At 39.3% G+C, this 22,183-nt stretch overlaps 1 protein-coding gene and 1 long non-coding RNA gene across 7 annotated transcripts in view; one reads left to right on the forward strand and one right to left on the reverse strand.

Annotated features, from left to right (window-relative positions):
• FYB1 (FYN binding protein 1) overlaps positions 1-22,183 on the forward strand; it is a 68,145-nt gene that overhangs the window by 34,420 nt on the left and 11,542 nt on the right. For 4 of the 6 annotated variants that reach the window (XM_075078523.1, XM_075078526.1, XM_075078525.1 and 1 more), the window contains 11 exons: positions 5,680-5,860; positions 7,608-7,657; positions 8,782-8,801; positions 9,587-9,633; positions 11,075-11,192; positions 12,860-13,016; positions 15,225-15,369; positions 18,230-18,258; positions 20,104-20,173; positions 20,729-20,869; positions 21,567-21,598. In XM_075078523.1, coding sequence (XP_074934624.1) covers positions 5,680-5,860; positions 7,608-7,657; positions 8,782-8,801; positions 9,587-9,633; positions 11,075-11,192; positions 12,860-13,016; positions 15,225-15,369; positions 18,230-18,258; positions 20,104-20,173; positions 20,729-20,869; positions 21,567-21,598 — 990 coding nt within the window. The remainder of the gene's footprint in view (positions 1-5,679; positions 5,861-7,607; positions 7,658-8,781; positions 8,802-9,586; positions 9,634-11,074; positions 11,193-12,859; positions 13,017-15,224; positions 15,370-18,229; positions 18,259-20,103; positions 20,174-20,728; positions 20,870-21,566; positions 21,599-22,183) is intronic. The other 2 variants (XM_075078527.1, XM_075078529.1) reach the window with 1 other exon arrangement.
• LOC142050159 (uncharacterized) lies at positions 1,730-6,186 on the reverse strand. The gene is made up of 3 exons (XR_012657934.1): positions 5,899-6,186; positions 4,236-4,919; positions 1,730-2,509 (listed from the first exon to the last, which is right to left on the reverse strand). It is a non-coding gene; the product is annotated as an uncharacterized LOC142050159 (long non-coding RNA).

Below are 22,183 nucleotides of genomic sequence, written 5' to 3' on the forward strand. Positions count from 1 at the left end.
TCCTACTTCAAGGGACATTATCAAAATTATTATTAGTCATTGTTGCCAGTTAAAAGCTTTGTGCCAGGTAATCACATTCTATTGCAGTACAGGTTGAATTGATCGTCTGGATTTGTATCTGCATCCAGTGGATGTTGAACTGCAGGTATGAATGCCAAAAAAGTTTTCTTTTTTTTTTTTCTTCGACTGCTTCTGATCTGCTCTCATTGATAATTAGATACTGTTCTTCATCTATGTGCCAATGTCTCATCCAAGTAGTGACATACCCTGGTATTTAGGGATGGGATGAACAGAGACATGTTACTTCAGTTTTGTCAGTACTGGAGCCCATATCACCCTTGCACAGGAGTCCAATTTATTTTATGATTTTGGAAAGGACTGGGGAGAACTGACTCCAGCCAAAGTAGTGGTTTCCGTAAGATTCCTATCCCACCAAGTATTTGTTGCATGTGTTACTCCAACAAGGACACCAGGCACTGCTGGGATTTCCCTTCAGTTTGCCACATATTTCTGGTATTAGCATCTTAGGACAGAGTAATACAGCACCTCAGGACAGCACTAAAGATTTAGCAAGGTGAGAACTGATACCTTTTCCTCATCCTGCCTTGTTTTTAACTACACAGAGTACATGAGTTCCAAAAATCTGTACTTATTTTGGGCTTTTTACTGGTTTATCTTTGAGTTCACACAGGAGATGCATGGAAATTAAAGAGTACTGTTATACACAGGTTGATTTCTCCTGAGGTTGTTGAACAAAGAATATCTGGACATGAAGGGAAGATGGGATCTTTCTCTAGATGTTACGTTAGCTACCAAAGAGGTATCAGTATTTCTCTTTCACAAGCCAGGAATAGCAAGGGTCAAACACACAAGTTTTACAACAAGACAATTTCAATGTCTTGAACTTCCTGATAAATCAACATTCTCCAAGAATGTAGGTGGTCTTTTGGTCACTGCACCTATGGCAGTTGTTTGAGAAAGTTCCCCAAGAACATAAGAGAAGGGTTTGCAGTGTTCTATGCGCAGATCTGCTCTAAGTGCTGCAGCTCTGGGCATGATTAAAATAGTTTAATGCCACGAGCAGCAGTGTAATGGAATATTTGGTACTTTCTATAGACAGTCTCTATGGCAAGTTTCTCTTAGCTGCTATACAGCTGCACAGGATTTGAGGAACTTGTTCCTTTTCAACTGTTCTTTCATTTCTTTATTAAAAGCTTCAGTTTCTGCATCTGTTTCTTCAGTGTGCACAGAACGTGAAAAAGCTGAGAGTCCCAAGAAGATCCAAGAGGCTATTTGGAAACTGAGGTGTAAGTGGTCAAAGCTACCACACAGTGATGGTCCTTAATGCTGTTTCCTGTGATTAGAGTGATTTGGGTGCATGTGAAGCCAGGATGTAGTTTCAGTTTGATTTCTTGTTCTGGGTGTCTGGAGGTGACTTCAGTTCCACTACCAGCGCAGAGCCTTTCCATGTCCTCAGAGTACTAGGTGTCTCAGAGACACAAAAAGATGGAACTGGAGTAAAAATGCAATGCTCCATTAAAACAGGAAACGAACCACTACTGAAATATTATAAGAGCTGTGGCTCTGTGGGCCTGATTATAATAGCATTTCATACTGAATGTCACCTTCCTACCCAACTCATCCCATTATTTTCAGCATTAGGATTAAAGCAGTTTACACCCACATCAGTCTCAGCCAGTGTAAGTGTAGGTAATTACAGTTCTTAAAGCAGGGAAGAGTCAGTTTTAATAGATAGAAAATAATTTTAAAAATGTTTCCATTAATATGATGATCATTTAGTTATTGTTAGATTCCAGCAATGTACATACATTAAAAGGGACAGGTTGTTCAGCCTTTATGCTTAAAAAAAAGAACTTAATCTAAAATACATGTGGTATCCTTTCCTGGCTCAGTTTCCTATTGCCTGGATTCAGCTCTCAAGAGACATCATATGTAAGAAGTATTATGCACAGAGATTTGGGCAGAATTGTCACCTTAGTCCTACAAACACAATGACGTAATGCTGTATGATGACATAATGAACGTGTGCATGTTCTGCATAAACACAACAGTGTATTAGGGCAACAAAAATCACAGAATCACAGAATCACAGGTTGGAAGGGACCTCAGGGATCATCTAGCCCAACCTTTCTAGGAAGAGCACAGTCTAAACAAGATGGCCCAGCACCCTGTCCAGACAACTCTTGAAGGTGTCCAACATGGCCGAGGCAACCACTTCCCTGGGGAGAGTATTCCAATGGTTGCCTGTCCTCACTGTGAAAAATTTCTCTCGTGTCCAATCGGAATCTCCCCAAGAGCAACTTATGTCCATTCCCCCTTGTCCTCTCCATGTGACTCCGTGTAAAAAGGGACTCTCCATCTTCTTTGTAGCTACCCCTTAAGTACTGGTACACGGTGATGAGATCCCCTCTGAGCCTCCTTTTCTCAAGGCTGAACAAACCCAGTTCTCCCAGCCTATTAATCCACATTAAAACTGATGCAGGATTCCCTGTTAAAACACAAAAATTTGAGAGTATAATTAATACTAATTAACATGGCTTCTATGAAAAAAACTCTTCCTGGCTTCTTTATTTGGTTAGAATCTGCTTAAAAGAATTCAACTGCAGATACATGCTTAGATTGTCAGTGCTACTGATCTTTATCAGGGATTTTTGAACAATAAGAGATTATAGCTGACAAAGACTGTGGATTATAAAGACTGTGAAGAGTTAAATACAAACACACAGTCCTCCAAGACTCAGATACAACAAGAGTAAAATCCTGTGTAATCTTGGCTCATTTTAACTACGTTTGTCTTTACTCAAACGCAAATATACGTGTAGAATGAAGATATGTAAGCCATACCTGCGAAATGAGGTAGTGTAATGCTTTCAGAAAAAAATCTAGACATCATAAACAACTCTGCAGTTAGGTGAGGACAATGATGTACAGAAAAGTCTACTGCATAATGCTTGTCAGCCGGTAGCCCTAAGTTCTTGGAGTTTTACCCTTAAGGAATCTTCATATACTTCCAAAGGTTTTGAATAGAAGTTTTTTGCTAATGGGCCTTAGTTTGATATTCAGGTGTCTGCACTTTCAAAACAAGAGGAGGGATGACAATTGGAGAAAATGCTAAAACCCCTGGATGCAATCAGTAGAGCTATGGCCAGATGAGAAACAACTAGTAATTTTCATCACTGCATGTGGCAAACAAGTGTGTGCTCTGTAGAATTCCAGTGCCAGATTTTTTACAATGCTGGAAAAGTTGGAGAGATTACAGAAATGGCTACAAATTAACTGCTAGATGGGAAAAAAAAATGCCTTGAAATTCGATTAAAAAGGTGGGGTCTTTAAAGTTAGCAAAAATGAATCTGAGAAATTGGTTAAGTTCAGTGGTATGAATGCCTTACGGGTAGAAAACAGTGGTTATAAAAAGTCTTTTGATCTAGAAAGCAAAGGTAGAAATAGAACCTGAAGTCTGATGAACTTAGAAAACAATAAGATGCGGATTGTAACAGTGAGTGAACTTAACCACACAGACTTTGCAGCGGTACATTCTTTCTCTCGTCTTCAAATAAGTGGCACATCTTTCTGGAAGACAAGTCTTAGCCAAAATCATATTTCAGTAGATCTCTAACTGTTGGGCTCAATATAGGGGCAAGTATTTTAAATGTGATGTCTTGTAAAATATAGGACAACAAGCAGAGGATGTCATCATTGAACTGGAAGGGACGTAAAGAAGTTGTTTGGTCCATCCCTATATGTAGGGTAAGAGCAACTGTACTAGAACTTATTTGTGCCGTAAGTTTATCCTCCTTCAACATGGACCTCAGGCCACTGCAATTCCACCTTCACTATTAGAAAGTGCCTCCTAACAAATGTTGCCAGCCCTAAAACACATTTCTTCTTGCCTTCTCCACCATGGAAATGCAGAAAAAAAAATCCCTTTCTTATTTCCCAGAGCCTTAGGTATTCATTTTGTTCTCCCTCAATCTTATAATATTTCCCTAAACAACCACCATTTGTTCAATATCTCCAGGAATTCACGTTTTCTAGACCTCTAATCATTCTCTCTTCTCATTTGGGCTCCCTCCAGCTAGCACACATTAACCCTGCTGTAGCCTCCTCAGTACTAAGTGAGAGGATTATTCTAATTGACTCTTGGGCTATACTTTTGAATAAAATGATAAAAAGATATATGAATAAAAAGATATGTGATACTGTTCAACTCTTACTTGGTGTATCTTAAATTGTAAGGGTCGGCTTCTGCTAGATGAATGTTCCTTAACAAAAACACCACAGAATTCACCTGTGTAATCAGCAGTGTTGGGACTTTTAGTACTTTGCTGTTTAAATAATGGAGGAACTTAACAGGTTTCAAATGCACTATTGTTGACACATATGGTGACAAGTTTCTCCAAGCAGCCTTGAAGCCATATTTATCCAGAAACTTTTTAGTTCTTTGTTAGTAAGCAGAAAAACTGTCAAGGCTTGGTAATTTCACTTTGATTTCCACGTGACACATGAGAGATCCTTCTAATACTTGTTGATTCCCCTTCTCCTGTCTATCCCAAGGACAGAATTTCAGATTGCCAAGAAGCTAAAGAAAGCTTTTTTAGTAGTTTTTTAACTTTCAGTCCTGGTATTAAGTGTTACTAAATATTTGTCGTTGCTTTGTGTTTAAACCACTTTTTTCCAGTGTGGTGAAAGTTTCTTTTTCTTGACAAGATTCTAATCTTCACTATACAGCTGTGAACTTGGAAGAGATCTCCAGAAGAAAAGGGGGTTCTTTTCGATTGTAGTCAGTTTTAACTGAAGTGTGAATTTGCTTTTTCCTTCTGCTCTCCTCTTTCTTAGATTTTGTTAGACTTCTCTCCATACAGCCAGGACAATTCTTTCTGGGTAGCTTTTAATGATACCTGAAACAAAATCCAGTGTTTAACATCATGGCATCCAAACAGTGATTTCATTTCACTGTGTTGAATAACTTCTCCCTCACGTGAACTCTCAAAGCAATGGTTACTCTGGTTTGGTTGTGGCTTGTACAAGGAGCACAAATTCAGTGCAGCACACATGCAATACAGCCCGCTCATGCAATTATGGCTTCCATGCCTGGTGCACTGCATCATCTTGTTTTTAAGACTGCACCTGTTTGTTGAGGGTGTAGCTTCTCAAACTGCAACTTTTCTAGTATGGACTTGCTAGAAAATTAAGTCCGGCCTTTTATAACTTACATTACAAACATATTTGAAGACATACAGAGACCTATACACCTCTTAATCAATGTCAAAGTATCTTTTCATCTCTCATCCCTTCTCTTGAAACTGTCTCTGAGCGAGTAAAACTCCAGCAAGACCACACTAGTGCTTGTGAAACTCTGCAGCTGGTCTTTTCAAGCAAATTACAAAATTAAATTATAATTGAGTTGTAAAGCACAAAAGCTTGGATAAAGTGATGGTTTTGTGACTTGCTCATGTCTTGACAAAACATTTTCAAGGCTTTCTATAGGCAGTATGTTCTAGGAAGAGCCTCTGGTAAGAAAAGGCACCAAGTATATCTAAGAAGCAGGTGCAATAGAATATATTTGCTCTGGGGTGTGTGCAGTACTGATATTTTATCGTAATACCTCATGTAAACAGTAAGGTTCCTTCCTCAGCTGTTCTGCTTTTTTTTTTCCAGGCAATAAAAATGAAGGTTTGAAACAGATGGCACCTTCCTCAGCAGCACTCTCCCCACCTGTACCTCAACCACACTCTGCTATGCAGTTGCCACCTCCTCCACCAGCTTCTCACCCCTCTCTGCAGCCCCCAGCAGCTCCCAGCCTACCTCCCAGAAACATCAAGCCCAGCTCTGAAACCATGTAAGTGAACATAAACCCCAAAGTCTTTATATTCTCACCTTTTCTGCCGATTACATTGCTCATGCAGCAGCAGATTAAAGATGCAGGTGTCCCACATTTCCAGGGGAGTGAGGTCCCAAGCCATTTTTCTTGTCCTACCTTTTCATTGGCCTGTTTGGAATTAGTTTTTATTAGCTTGAACCCTCTGTCTAGTCAGCTGTTTCCCTAAATTGTCTTACAACACTTCTTACGGCCCTGTTGTTAAGGGGAGGGAACAGCGTCCCACTGGGTTTCTTAGTCCAGAAGGGTTCAAAGAATTCACGCACTGGTAGAAAAACAGTTGTGTCAATAACTGAAGCTTTTCCCTGCATTTTCCTGGGGGAAGAGGGCCAGGAGACACAGGCCTATCAGTTGATACCCCAGGAAGCAGCTTTGCAAGCCGGAGGTACCGAGCTCGATGCTGGTTGTTAAAGTGCACAGCGAGCCACGTCATGACCTGTTGTGATAACACTGAGAAGTTTCTGTTGCATATGGGGCTCCTTTCTTTATCCTTCTCCGAAGAGCTGCAAACAAAAGGGGAAGTTCCCAGCGACAAAGAGTTAAAATCACTTTGGCCGAGTGTCAAAACTGACCGGAAACAAGCTGAGCCTGAATAATGAGCTGCTGTCTGGCCAGCAGTTATTGAAAACACCAACAAGCGGCAGACATGCAGCATACATTGGGCATTAGAGAGGTATATTTCAGCAGCATACTGTATTTCGGTTCGGATGGTGTGACAACATCAGTCTAGCGGTGCTGGTGCCGCTGTGCTGTGGGAAGGGAAAGGTGCCCCCCGCCGCGCCAGGGGCGGCCACCGGCAGCCACCACCACCGCCCCATCTAGCGGCCGGCCCGCAGAGCCCTCTGCGTACCCTTCTTGCCAAATCCTCGGGAAGCAAGCGCGTCCTCTTTGTGTTCAGGGACCTAAGAAATTTACCTCCAGGTTGTCCTGCTCTCCCGTTCCTGCGTGTCCTCCGGACTCTCCCCTCTGCTGAAAATGTGTGCCTGGGTACTGACATGTTTTCTTTCACCCTGTCTCGGTGCTTTCTCCATCAAGCCAATTTTAAAATACCACTCTCTGCTTTTAAGCCCTTTCTTTGATTACACCTCTTTGATGATGACTCTCAGCCCTAATTTTCTTTCAGTTATTAGAAGGTATTATAAAGTTAAAAGTCCCTGATGTTATTATTAGTTACATTCTCAATTTCTTGCTTCTTTCATTTTTACCGCACTTTTACATCTAACACCACCAAAGACCTTTTACCTGATCTAACCGTATATCACTGTTTCTCTTGTCTCTTGTTTATACTTTAAGCTCTACAAGTCAAGGAGCAAATCTTAGAGCTATATTTAACATTGTGCGAAAGTCTGGTGTTCTGCTTGTACATTGTGTAAGAAGCCTGCACCTGCTAAGATGGTTAAAAAGCCCAACAGATTCTTTCCATTCAGTCAGCCCATCTGCCTATTACATTTTTCATACCACACTCATCTCCATGGTACCTGAGTGCCTTCTTCCTTTTATACTCTGGATCAAGGTGTCCCTGTGTGAAGAACCAAGTCACAGTCAGGAATAACAATTCAGGGAGTCTCCTGGGTACTTCACTACTACATACGAGCTGCCCAGCAATTGTACAAAATAGCTGAAAAAAGCACCAGAACAGTGGTGAATGAAAATGCAATCATAAAACCACCTTCATGGGTTTCACATGTCCACTTTTTTGTATTTACAGAAGTCCAGACCATGAAGAAAATTATGATGATGTTGAATTTGTTTCACAGGGTAAGATGCATGTATTTTAGTTAATGGCAGTTATACCAAGCTGTAAACATATTGTGTTTATAGGATTAGCAAAAGCATATTGTATTCATGAGGGACTTGTGTAAATTATTATGCTGGTTCTGCAGTTTTATGGATGAAGATGGTTGTCTCATAACACTAACAGTTCCCTAATTAATACGACAGACTCTCAGGAACTGCTTTAAATATCTCCCCTCTCCCTGCCTTTTTTTAGTTAGAAATATGCTGGGACTGTAAACTACCAGATTTTCAAATCTGAACCAAAATGAATGCTGCTCTTTCAGAGTTGAAGTTGTGTGCTCTTGTGAAGCAGTCGTTGTTTTATACTTGATTAAAAAAAATTGTTGACTGTGCTTTTAATGTTGCTTTGTGGTCTGCCTTCAATAAGAGACAGTGAGTTGCTATGTTGTACCAGGAGCAGCCAGAGAAGCAGATTGTGGCACAAAGAATCTGCCCTCTGATCTCTCCTCGAGACGACTTGGTCTGTGCCAGGCACAGTATGCATCTGTTAGTGCGCTAGCCATCCCTGCTTACAGCAATGTGGGCTGTGGAGCTGAAACTGAGCCCAACCTTTTCTTACCTAATTACCTGCAGAGTAAGGAGGAAGCAGGAGATTCACAGTTTCTTTTCCTGCAGCCCAGGGTACAGGCTGGCTTAGCAAAAGAGCCTTTGGCCTCCTTACACAGCTATTGGTCTTGTGCAAGCAAGTTTTTTGAGGTCTGTTTGGATTTATTAGGTTTTTAACAATTACTTTCCTGTATAAGTAGGCATTTTTGTAAACAAATACCATAGGTAAGTTCATCAATGTCACAAAAGAATCTTTAAAAGAAATTTTCCACTTTTAAAAATATGTAGTGAAATATGCTATTTTGTAGATATTTCTAGTTTACAGCATACTACAAAAGCAGCCTGAAAAAACTCTGATTTTTTAATTCATACCCTAATTAAAAGCCAGGAGCCTGCACATATTTCTAGTTAATATCACTAGTATTATTAGCAGTTTGTAAATAGTTACACTATTAAGTGAACATACGTACTAAATATTTAATTAATAGTTTTCTGTACAGCAAAAAATAAATACCCTGTTTTTATTTTTTGTCATATAGGTCATGGAAATACAGAGGGGGTAAGTGTTATCCTCCATTATAAGCCTATCCTTCTAGCACAAATTTACAAATCATTAAAATCCCTTCAACACATTAGAAAATTAATTGCAGAATGAATCCAGTATATTGACAGTAAATTGTAGAAGCACTTACTTGTTATGAAGGACAGAAATAAAACTGGGTAAGCAGAGCAAACTGGAACTAATTATCAAAGCTGGCTAGACACCAAAAATTGATTTTAAAAAGCGCAAAACCACCTTCTATTTCCACTGACGTTTCATTTCACTGAAATTTTCCAGAAGAAAGGGCCTTGTTCTATTCTAGTAATAAACTACTTGTTTTAGTTAAGTACAGTTTTATATCATGTCTTTAAGTACCTGGCTTATTAGGACTAAAACAGTCTCTGGGACCCTAATGTGAGTCCCATTTAGATCCCCAGCATTCCAGTTTAACTACTGCTAACCCTGGCACCTTCATCATGGCAGTGCAATCATCAACACAGATAAAGGCTTTCCAGGACTAACACTGCAGTTAAAAAATCCACTTGGGACTAAGCAATGTGCTAGTGTGATTGTAACAATCCAAGACTTAATAATTGTGGTATTGTAAAATCAAAGTCAGAAAAAAAAATAATAGTGGGTTTGAATAATGTAATAACTTGGTTTGGGATGATTAAATTAATTTGGTATTTTCATTTAGTTGTAAATGTTTTTATATAGTTTGTATGAAGCTTACATAGCAGGCCCGGTTTCTTCGTGTTTTTCCAAATGTACGTAGGACATTGAAAACCGAATTTTTCTTATAGGGCCAAGAAAGTGATGGAGAAATGTATGAAGATATAAATGATATCAGGTAGTAATTTTAAACTCTATAACCTATTGCATCTGTACTACTAAAAGCTTGCTAACAAAGATACTGCACGTGGCACAAAAGTGTGATTCCGCTGCAGTCCCTGCCAGGCATTACTGTGTTCATTCACTTCACCTAGAGAACATCAGGTTGTTCACAGGTTCTTTCCTACTTAGATCTGCTATGCCCTGGGCTAGGAAAACTCCTTAATAAAACCATGTGGATATTGTGATCTAGGTAACAGAAGTCTGATTTCTGATCCAAGGAACTTGTCTGAATCATTGTTTGGAACTACAGCCCAGGAGGAAAACTAAGCTCAGTCCCTAGGTACTAGGGACCCAGATAGACCTTTTGTTGTTCTTGCTTTCTAGATAGATGTATTTAGAACTCCTACAAGAGGCTGGATTTACAGTTCTCATGGCCTGAGTCCTCCAGCAGAGCTACAGAGCCAGAATACGAGGTCTGGTCATTCTTCTGCCATTTAGCCCTTTATTTTGAGGAGTCTCTTGCCCTGCTAATGTCTAAATATATGGGATGCACTGTATGACAATAGCCAAAGAAAAGCTCTAACTCCCTTGGAATAAGTAACAATGTAAAGTTGCTACACAAAAATACCTTATTCCAGATGTAATGACTTTCAGCAAAATATTATTTTTTAATTCCCTTTGCAAATAGATAATTTTAAAACTATATAACCAAAACAAGTGATCCTCGGTCTTTTTTTTTAACATAATTTGAGCATATCAGTTTAGCACAAGTATAAGAAAATGAAGAGGAGAGAGCTTCACTCAATCAATCCTATAGGGTTTGTAAAGCATAGCTCTTCCAGCCAAACAGTTGGCAGCTAACAGCAGAATTGTAGCTACAGTCCTTATTACATCCCAGGGCCCAGAACCCAGTACCATCTAGTGTATGAGCACAGCAGGAAGTGTACCCTGGCATGATAGTCACATTTATGACGCAGTGCAGAAAATGGACTGTCATTTGTGTAGACTGCTGGAATAGGTTGTAATTAAGTTTAAAACCACAGTCCAGTGGTAGCTCAGGCTTCAGTTTAGGCTGCATCAACCACTGATGGCCTGGGTAAATATTTAACAGCTGCAGCCAGTGCCACAACACCTAGACTGCAACCAGTTTCTAAGCTTGCTTGACAAAATAAGCTCAGAGATGTTTGGATATGCACATGCTGAGCCAGCCTCTTACCTCCAAATAACCTTTTCTGGTGTACTGTCTTCTTCAGGACACTTTAAATTATATATGTAATATAAGGGAAAGGGCTGTTTACTCTCTCTGTTGCAGCCACACATAGGTTTAGAATCTGTAGCTTTGATTTCGCTGGGAGAAGTCTTCTTCCACCACACGCAGTTCTTTGTTAACCTTGGATAAGAAAGCTCTAGTGAGATTTGCTTCACTGCTACATTCAGTCTTGGCAATGCACTTTCAGATCATCAAGGGGAAAAGAGAAGAAGCGGGACAAGGAAGAAAAGAGAAGAATGGACCAAGAGAAGAAAGAACAAAAGGAAAAAGAAAAGAAAGAGCAGGAAATAAGGAAGAAGTTCAAGGTAAGCTTTTTGCTTTGTAATCTGGCCAAAGACATGTTAGAAGCATTATTTAGCGTTGTTGAGTTCAAAATACACTTTTCAGCTAGCTACAAAACTATTTGTTATGGTATGTAGTTCAAGCACCTGGATAAATTCTGAATAAAGGTTTAAGCTACCCCTTTATATTTTGGCATATGCTTGACTTCAGGCTCTGTACTGAGGGCAAAAACATTTTTTCAGTGTTTATATAATTTTTGTTAAATTCCCTTCATGTTTTTTCTATTAAAAAAAGCCTTACAAACATTTCCTTTCACTTTTCTGTTTAAAAAGCATTTATTTCACTAGAAGAGCATCAAAAGACCTTAATAAAACTGGGAATTGGATCCCATATGCTTAGTGGTTTTGCTTCACTGGAGTCAGAAAAAACAGTACCCAGCCCTTAAGAGTTTTCAACATTATATTGCAACACATTGCCCTTGTTTTGGTCTGAAGAGACCTAAAGGGAATTCTAGCCTAAACAGGGAGGAAGGGAATAGGGCATGTGTAGGGGAGCTACAGCCACTGTCAAAGCCTAGGGGCTAAATGATGAGACAGTTCTTTCTGGTTTATGTAATTTTTATATAGCTGGTGGTCAGCATGCTCCCCCAGTTTACAAACCTGCCATTTTCTGTTAACTAATGCCTGTTCACAATGCTCCACTGTGCTTCTTTCAGTGTCATTGTACATAGTGGGCAGCTTTGTTCTCCTTCCTCTTATGCTCTGTACGCAGTAAAGCCGCAGTGATTCTCTCACACCATGGCCTTGGTCTGCTGTGGAGAGACTGACATGAGTTGAGGAACAAATATTAAAGGAAAATACTAATAGCTAATAGTAGTGGGTTAGCTGACCCTTGTCAGGCTCCAGGTCTATTTTTCAGACCACTCCTGTGAAGTGTAGGCATTAGTGCACTGAACGCTTTCAGACTGCAGACTGCTGTCTCACAGCCATTAAAGTATGTTATTATTCTTACATGCAAACAAACATATTTTACTGCATTTTTTCCCCCATTTCTTTACCACCTATACAGGACAAATATTCCTGAGCTAGTCTATAATTGTCAACAGCCACATGCCTCTGCAAGATCACAGATATCTTTAAAGCCACAGATACTAAAATCCAAAGTGGTTTCTCCAAAATATATACTAAAGATCTCACAAAGAAAATCCTGAATTTCAATAAACAGTGTGATCATCTTTTGTGATTACTTGTAGGACCATTTATAGATTAGAATTGTAAACACAGAACATTATGTGGTGGACTTATTTACATTAATTAACATACTCATATGAGTAGTTCTGCTGGAACATGGAGCTGCCCACCGGAATTAAATACGTGCCTGTTTTGTGAACCTGTGAAAGGATCCATAGGTTAACCTGTTGCTTTTAGTCTTTGCATTTCTGTCATTTTGCCAGTCACTTCTTCAGCTGCTCTACTATTATGCTGTTGCTCTCTATTTTCATTCCTGATTGTTAATTTAAATCGGGTAGTTGGGGACAGGAGTGATGCTTTTCTGTTTATTTGCCTAAAGTATTCTAAATGTCAATGAAATGAATAATCATCATTACAGTTATTTTCTTTTTTGTCTGAATGTTTGGGAAAGAACTCCATTTTCCACAGCTGTGATTTCTTTTGTTGCTTCTTCTCTGCAGTTAATGGGACCCATCCAAGTCCTTCATCAAGCACGAGCTTGTGTTGACCACAAGGGAGGGAAGAATGAGCTTACTGTCAAACAGGGGGATGAGATTGAAATCATACGCCTCACAGACAATCCAGAAGGAAAGTGGCTGGGCAGGATAAAAGGATGTTGTGAGTTCTGTTTCTTCACTGTGTTCCTGAATGTTTTCACTGTATGACAGCAAACATGTGAGCATTACACCAAGGAGTAGCTTTACCAAGGTTGAGTCACTGGCCACCAAAGTAAATAATTATCACAACTCAGCCTTCTGTCCTTAGCTGGCATGTGAAGCTTAGCTCACAGTAGGAAGTTATTGTACAACCTAATGTAATATCTACAGGCACCAGAATAAGTTAAGAACAATATGTTGGGATCTTCATGGTCCTGTTGAAACATAATTCCATGTCAGCCTTCAAATGGCATCAGAACTTGGCTACATGCAAGTAACAAGGATTGCATTTTTTCACATCTTTGTAGTAAAAATAACATGGGTGTTCCTAAAATAGAAACAGAGAATATAAGGTCCTGTTTTAAGTGTTTGTCTTGTTCCTATTCCTATGGAAAGTTTCTAACTGATTTCTAGATTTTATTTTGTCTGAAATCCAAGATGTTTCTCTAACTGCATAAATATCATCAGTGGATCTACGAGCACAATAAGTGGTTGATGATCTGGCTCCTGGGTTATAGCAAAGGCATGAAAAGACGGATCAATAAAATCAATGAAAATTACTAAAAGTACTTACTTGATTTTTAAGGAGACTAAAACAACAGTAAGTTCAGTAAGACAGTTCACACATGTAGAACTGGGCAATACCAGCTGAGCACTTTGCAGCACTGGATGTAAAAAGACATTAAGGAACCGGAACATGTCCCATACAAAGAGACGCTTAAAGAGCTGGATCTCTTCAGCCTGGTGAAAGGAGGGCTCGGGGGGATCTTATAATTGTTCATAAATATATGATGGAAGGGTGTAAAGAATATGGAGCCAGGCTCTTTCCAGTGCTGCCCAGTGACAGTGTGAGAGGCAACGGGCACAGACTGAAACACACGAAATTCTGTCTGAGCATCAGGAAACATTTTTTTACTGTGAGGATGACTGGGCAAGGGAACAGGTTGCCAAAAGAGATGGTGGAGTCTCCTTCCATGGAGATCTTCAAAACCTGACAGGACATGGTCCTGCGCAACCTGGTCTATTAGATCCTGCTTGGGCAGGGGGACTGGCCAAGATGATCTCAAGAGGTAGGTTCCAATATCAAATTTTCTGTGATACTTTGAAGTTTCTAAATAAACCTTTTGCATGGATCATTTTGTACATAGGAAAACAAATCTTAGTGAGGACTGAGAAAAGAAAAATTTTCTTGAGCATGTGCAGTCAATTAATTAATTTACATTTAATTAATTTACTTTTCATAAACTGATTCTTGCCTCAGCAAAACTGCAAGCTGTACAAGGCTTCTCACTGACAAGCGTCAACAGTTCAGCCTAATTTGTTTCACCAGTGCTTCAGCCCTCAGTGTTCACATGTTCACAGGCGAGTAACAGTCTGTGAAGAAGACCAAACAACAGAAGAAAATCAGTTCTGATTATTTCAATAAAAGAAATAAATCAGTGTATTAGAGATTTGAGGTGAAGCACACTAAAACCTGGATTAACTCAGAAGTAGCAGAGTCAGAGATTTTCCATTTTCAAGAAATCCATGTGCATTTTTCACCGTTGAGAAAATCCTTTCTTGTTTTCTTCTGTATAGGCAGTATGCCTGTCTAAAATTCCCCTCAGCAGAGACAGAGTTCCCGATCTCAGGCCAACTGCTCTGCTGCAGGTTTCTCCTGAGCCATTGCACCCAGGGGTATAACCGGATCTTTTTAGCGAAGATCCACAGACAAGAGGATAGCAATGCAGCTGCAGCATGTCTACCATCTGAAGCAAAATCAATGCAAACAAAATGTTTCTCCCTCCTAATGACGTGTCAGAATCTTCATGCAATGGACTGCCCTAAAATATGCCATGAGACTGTAGTGATCCCAAGGTTAGCTGAGAAAGGGAGCTTGCCCCATGATTCATGGAGTCTGCACAGCAAATTCTTCTGCCGTAGCTGAGAAGCAAGTAAAGGTGAAGTTAACTTGCCACCAGCTGAGGAGGGTTTGGGGGGGAGATCTGAGACAGATCTGAGATTTGTGTAGACTCAGGCTGAGGCTGCTTGGAATGAGACATTTCTCTGAAAGTTTTCAAAGATCAAACAAAACAATTCAATCACTGATTCTGAAACTTCTGTTAAACTCATGCCTTTACCATAAGCTTTAAAACTATCTCTGCCTAATCACATGGTTTCGTTCATTTAGATGGATACATTAAAACAACTATTGTGGAGATTGATTATGATTCTTTAAGAAGAAAACAACAACCATCTACCAGACCTACTGTGAAAAATCTAGAGAGTGACCAAGAAGTGTATGATGATGTTGGAGAGCAGGACAGCATTAGCAGGTATGTATAAAGAATACATGAAAAGCAACGGATGATTCACCCCAGTCAGCTTAGTTAGGGGAAGTTTTACAACAACAAAGCAGACTCTTGTCACAGAAGAACAGCCATTTATGCCAGAAACATGTAACTAAGCTATTCAAACTAAAGTAGTCAGAAAACAAGAATGGATTCTGGAATCCAGCATCTATAGGCATTCATACTCAGGAGGAATCCATACTATGGGAAGAGGAACTACAGCACTGCAGTCCAAAAGAGAACAAAACGCAAAACATCACCTGCAGGAAGTGCAATTCTCTTCCCTCCCTCTCTTTTCTTCTTCTGCCTTTTGAAGTCACATATTGCCTTTTCTAACGTGCAAGAATAAAAGACTCTAAAAGCAATGTAAACACTCACTGCACTGGGGAACTCCTGATCACACTCATTGCTCTTAAACTATGAGTCTTACTACCTCTTTCCTTTTGAAAAGAAGGGAATTCTGGAAGCATGGCTAGGATGGTCCTTCAGAAGACAGTGTGGCTAATGTGTTTAGTCCTGAAAATCAGGCCTATAAAATCCCATGAGAAGTATATGAGCTATACTTTTTTCACTTTATCAGAAGCTTCTCCTCGATGTCACAGTATCACATGTATTTGCAATGCAGTGCTACATTGCTGACTCTCTACTTCAATATGCCATATTTTTCATGTCAAATAGATCTGCAGCTGAGGAAGTGCCATCTCCAGCAGCATATCAGACTTGCTGGCAAGAAAGCATCCTCGTGATCTTGTGACAAAAGTCAAGGCTATCACATGGCCCAACATGACGGTGGTACCCCTGTTACCTGACCTCACATAAAAGTCTGCTTCTGTCATGTGATAAAACAAACCAGTGTTCACTCCCCATTACACGTCCTGATGTGAGAAACACATATCCCAGCATTCAGATAAGAGATTGGCATATGGGTGTAGTGAATTTTAATGTGAAGGACAATCATCTCGAAACACTTAGCCATTACACCTTATTTTACTGCTTCCCAGTACCTTAACTTAGAGGCTGGAATAAAGGGAACACAGCTGGCTGGCCACTGCATGCAGTTGATCCTCAGCTGCTAGAACATCCAGATAAGCTCCAGAAACATCACTTGGAAAGATCTGCCTTCAGGCTGGCATTCTTTAAGCAACCAATATAGTTTTGCATCTGATATTTTCCCAGATTGCTCATACCATTTTTCCTCCATGCACATTTGTCTCAACATCGTAACCTAGCCAGAAGAGTCGCTTTATTTGTTCTAGGTTTCAGGTTATCTGAGCATTAGGTACTTCATTGCAGAAGAATCTTTGGGCAACCCTCTTTGCTATGGCAAGCATTACCATTAACCACCTCAATGCAAAGAATTTAGAAAATTTATTGCATTCAGAAGCAAACAAGAATACTTAAACTGTTGCATATTAAAACAACAGTGTAAGGAACTAGGAAGGATGAATGAATGGCTCCGATTTGTTAAATCCTTTAAGCTGTATTTTGACATTTTGATCTTCTCCGGTGATTAATAGCATTCACTTCAGTTCATGAGCATGAATTGCTGGAAGGTCTGACATACATCAACATGTTTTGAAACCACTGTAAGAATGTCATACTAAAAAAAACCTCTTGACCACATAGTATTATCTCATTATCGGTACTATTGTTAATATTCCAAAATTAATAATTGACTTGGGCTGTTGTGTTTCAGGATTTCTTGGCACAAGACTTTAACAAGTATCTTGTTTTGATGTATAAGTTTAAGTAAGGCCCTGACCTGGAAATAATCTCAGCTACTGTGAACCTATCAGGTTTTTTTCAATTACTGTTAGAACACTGCGATAATATGGAATCCTTGAAATGTTAGAAACATGCATTTAGAGGTTTAAAGCATCACACAATTATTTATTTTGCTAGTTCAGCAATAAATTCATTTGTTTACCATTTCATTTCAAGAAAATCCCCTCATAAGAGATGAATCTAAAGGGTGTGGATGCACTGTCTAGAGTTCAGTCAGATTATATTTTAATTCTCATCAAGTTTGACTACATGACCTCCTCAGATCCCTTCCAACATGAATTATCCCATGTTCCTAAGTCATATTTTCTACTTTAGTTTAAGGATATGAAATATACTCTAAATATAGTAAATTGTCATAGCTGTAGACATCAGTTTGCATTTCCTTGAAAATGACACTTTATTGGAAATTGTTAACAGCTGCTAACAATTACTGAAATTAGGACCAAATGTTCTGCTTGTATGAAAATGTGCACCTTCATTGGCCCGAAATATCTGCATTGATTTATGCAAATAGAGAATTTGCTTCACAGTTTTACTTATAAAATACTACCCTTTTTTTTTTACATTAACTAAAGACAGTATTGATAACTGTCTCTCTTATAACACTTTGAATTACTGTGAATGATATTTTAAAATACTCTTTTCTGATTTGTAATGAATTATTTCAAAAGAAAAAAAAAAAAAAGAGTATTTTTTCCTGCTTTACCTGAATCTACTAAAAGTTAATCTTTCCTTATCTAAGAGTTAGTTCACTTACGGATTAGGTTACATGTTTTCTTTAGAGAATGCAATTACTATTTGACTGTAGAAATCAGTGTGTGTGTGGTGAAAAGAAAGAGGAAAAAAGAACTGGCACATTTAGCTGTTGCCCATATAGAACACACAAGCAAGTGCCTGAACTTCCAGTGAAGAGTTTGTAGTGCTCAGCTGGCAATGTAGATGACTGCCAAAGCCAAAAAGTTTAGAACTAACAACAGCAAAAGTGATGGGTGATCATGGTGTTTTCTTTTTCCAAAGAATGACTGTTTTTCTCTAATATGTCTCTCACTTGCTTTTGCAGTCAGAGTGGTGGTCAAAGTGGAGATGGAAGTAAGTTTTACGTCTACTTTCTGGGGAGAGTTGTTTCTTTGTACTGCTTGCCTTCAAATCCAGACCTCTGCAGCTTCCAAATAATGCAGTAATTATCCATAAGCATGCTAAATGTTAGCTAACAGATAACAGACAAGGAGGGATAGTGGCCAAATTAACTTTCTTTCCACCTATGAGAAGGTGGGTAAGAAAGTTTTGTCTTCAATACTGTGATTCAGAAGCATGCCAGAAGATGAAAAACTTTTTTGTGTATGTGTGTGAAGGTAAATCACCCCACAAAACAGCACAGCTATCATAGAATCATAGAATCGTTAAGGTTGGAAAAGACCCTTAAGATCATCAAGTCCAACCGCTAACCTATCACTGCCGAGTCCACCACTAAACCATATCCTCAAGCACCACATCTACCCTTCTTTTAAATACCTCCAGGGATGGAGACTCCACCACCTCCCTGGGCAGCCGGTTCCAACGCCTGACAACCCTTTCGGTGAAGAAGTTGATCCTAATATCCAACCTAAACTTCCCCTGGCGCAGCTTGAGGCCATTTCCTCTTGTCCTATTGTTTGTTACTATGGAGAAGAGTCCAACCCCCACCTTGCTATAACCTCCTTTCAGGTAGTTGTAGAGAGCGACAAGGTCTCCCCTCAGCCTCCTCTTCTCCAGGCTAAACAACCCCGGCTCCTTCAGCCGCTCCTCATAAGACTTGTTCTCTGGACCCTTCACCACCTTGGTTGCCCTTCTCTGGACACGCTCCAGCACCTCAATGTCCTTCTTGTACTGAGGGGCCCAAAACTGCACACAGCATTCATGGTGCGGCCTCACCAGTGCCGAGTACAGGGGCACCATCACCTCCCTGCTCCTGCTGGCCACACTATTCCTGATACAAGCCAGGATGCCATAGGCCTCTTGGCTGCCTGAGCACACTGTCGGCTTGTGTTCAGCCAGCTGTCAACCAAAATATAATTGGCAAAATATTAATATGGCCAGGAGGTTTTGTGCAGGAGAAATCCAGTTCTGAAATAGCCACTAATACTACCAGCTAAAGCTGAATTCTGCTGACAGAGTTAAGGGGAACTTCAGTTTCAGTGATTCTCTGGAGTCCTAGCCAGTATGACTGCAGTGGTTTCACACTGTAAAGAACACACATTCAAACTCAGTTTCCCCTTTGGTAGCACATATATTTACATAGCATTCTCTGTTGATCACAAGAGCACAGCTCATCTTCTCAGCTTAGAGTTTAGATAATAGTCATGGCTGAAGCATCCCCTGGCAGTGCTGAATGAAGCTGCTGCCAGCTAAGCACAGATTTCAGTGATTACTATGACCGGTGGCTAGAATTGGACATGGAAACTGAGCTAACTCTGCACTGGTGGAGGTGGGGCTCAAAGGTCAGAACTGATACCAAAATGGGGAGCTTACATTGCAGTTGCCTTTGGCTTCTGCGGATGAACACAAGATGTCACTTGCTGAGAGTGTTTGTCTGACATCTTCAATCATCACTCAAGTCACACACAAAACCTTAGAACTCATCAGCCATCATAATGACTGGGCCAAAATCAGCCATTTAGAATTTTGTCAAATACAGTTTAAATACATTTGTTTTCAGTATTCATGCTCTTGTGGTCGGCAGTGCCACATTTAAATGCTGTCAATGGCATTCCCAACTGGGATAAGTCTAAATCACTGTTTTAATAAATAGGCTGTGCCGGTTTACAGAAAGATTCCATTTGCAAGGATATTGCAAAACCTGCACACACACCTTACATACTTAAGAGACCAGTAATGAATACCCTATTCAGCAGCATTAAATATAAACAAATTAATTCACTGTTTGATCTATTAAAGAGATGTTCCCACCACCTCCTTCTGATCAAGAAATTTATGATGGGATTGATGATGAAGATGCTGCAACTAGGTACGTATATAATTTTTAAAATTTGCTTCTTTACCAGTGTTTTCGTTTCCGTTTTTTGTATTTTCGAATTAGGCATAATGATTAACAAGTATTAGGATGATCAGCAAGTGGATATACATCAGGATCAGGACGGATTCGTGAAGCTAAAAAAAAGGTTCTTTGGTCTTTTGGAGAAGTTTTGTTATGTGATTAATTCTGGTATGTCAGCAATAGCAGCTGCAATCATGAAAATCCCCAAATCGCCAACTAGACAGAATAGCTCTGTAATGAAAATAACAAACTAAAATGTTAGCTTGCTGAGTAACAACATGAAAACAGTAAGCTACTAGATTAATATCTATACCTACATACATATATCAATATCTACAAATGACCTAACATGCATATTTCTAGTTTAGCATTTTAGTGTTTAGCATTTAGGTAAGTGTCCTTACTTTGTGGTATATATATTGTTGGCATTAAGGAGAGTTATGTACATCAATGGAGAACTTCAGCTGGAGCTTTTAAAAAGAATGTTACATTTTACATTATGATAATTGCATGCATACTCCAAAGGTCTGTATCACAGGATGAAGATAAGAATGGTATCTGGTCCTGGGGAATCTTGAAGAGGCTAAAGGTCAAAGATGACAAAAAGAAAAGTGTACGAGAAAAAACAACCAAAGTCAATGGGGCAGAAGATAATGGAGATTTGTTGTAAGAGTCTGCCAGGAAATCACAGCGCACATTAACTAATTCTAATAAAGCATTAATCACATGCTACTAACTTTCTCACAGCAGCCTAATGAATCATGCATCGAATTGCAGCTCAGGATGATACTTTTCTGCAAAAACACTGACCTCCTTTCTTTCACCTGCATAAATATAATTTCTCTCCTAACAAGCTGTATTTGTTGCATAAGTCTGGTAATTAAAATATACAAACAAAATTTTTATGAAGAGCATCAAAATAATCCATCATCTTTGTGCCACTCTGGTGATGTAAGTTTGCTCTATCCTCAGTAAAATGTACTTTGCTTATCAGTACATCTAGCTGAGATGTACATGTACCTGTAGCTGAGATGAACTGGTAAATCTAGCCCCATCAATCCAAATTTTAGGAATAATATACCAAACAGAAAAATGCAAAGATTTTCTTCTACCCACCCTCCCTAGAGGTTAGATCAGCAGCTGGTGTTTTTACCACCATCTTCTCTCATTCAGTTCTGAACCAGTTTACTTTGATTCAGTGGTAAAAAGACATTTAGTCCATGGGTATTGCTGGTGTCAGTGGAGCTTCAAAATGTCTGGAGATTACTTGGACCCCTTGTGTTGCAAATTTCTTACATGATTTAAATGATGCAAAGGCCTATTAATGTGACATAAATACTTAATGAGCGTCTTTTTTCCCCAGCATGTCTCCTTCAACAAAGCAGTTTGGAAAAGGTAATTAATAGCATATTGTTCAATCTCCATATTGATTCCTGATCCTTTTTTCTGTATCATGTATTACTCTGCATCATGCTAGGCACAAAAATACATCCCAGGAAGGAAACAGGATTTCATGTTTCTTACCCAGGTCCAGCAAAACAATTTCAAATATTGTGACTGATTTGGCTACAGACAAGGAGATACAAATACATTACAAGCTCTCCAGAAAACAATTTAATGTATTTCTTAAGAAGTCACGATTTTTCTGTGTAAGATTTCCACTAGTTCATTTTATATGACATTAAGTATGAACGGATACACCTGGAAAGAAACACTTAATGCAAGACTTCAAAAATAAAGAGAGATGCTTGTTGTTATTTTTATCACTTGCAGTGTCTTTGTAAGATAACATATGCTCATAAACATCAGCTCAGCCATTGAATAAAAAGCAAGTTCTAGCAATTTTTAAGGCTGTTGCCTGAATTGAGTTCTAAACCTTTTATTTCCTACTGTGGTTTTTCTAGCCATTGATTTGATGAGTTCAGCAATTGCTTCCTCTCTACAAATATGCTGAATGTGATTCAAAGTATATTACTGGGG

The sequence above is a fragment of the Phalacrocorax aristotelis genome, chromosome Z (genome assembly GCF_949628215.1).
Source record: "Phalacrocorax aristotelis chromosome Z, bGulAri2.1, whole genome shotgun sequence".
Classification (NCBI taxonomy): domain Eukaryota; kingdom Metazoa; phylum Chordata; class Aves; order Suliformes; family Phalacrocoracidae; genus Phalacrocorax; species Phalacrocorax aristotelis.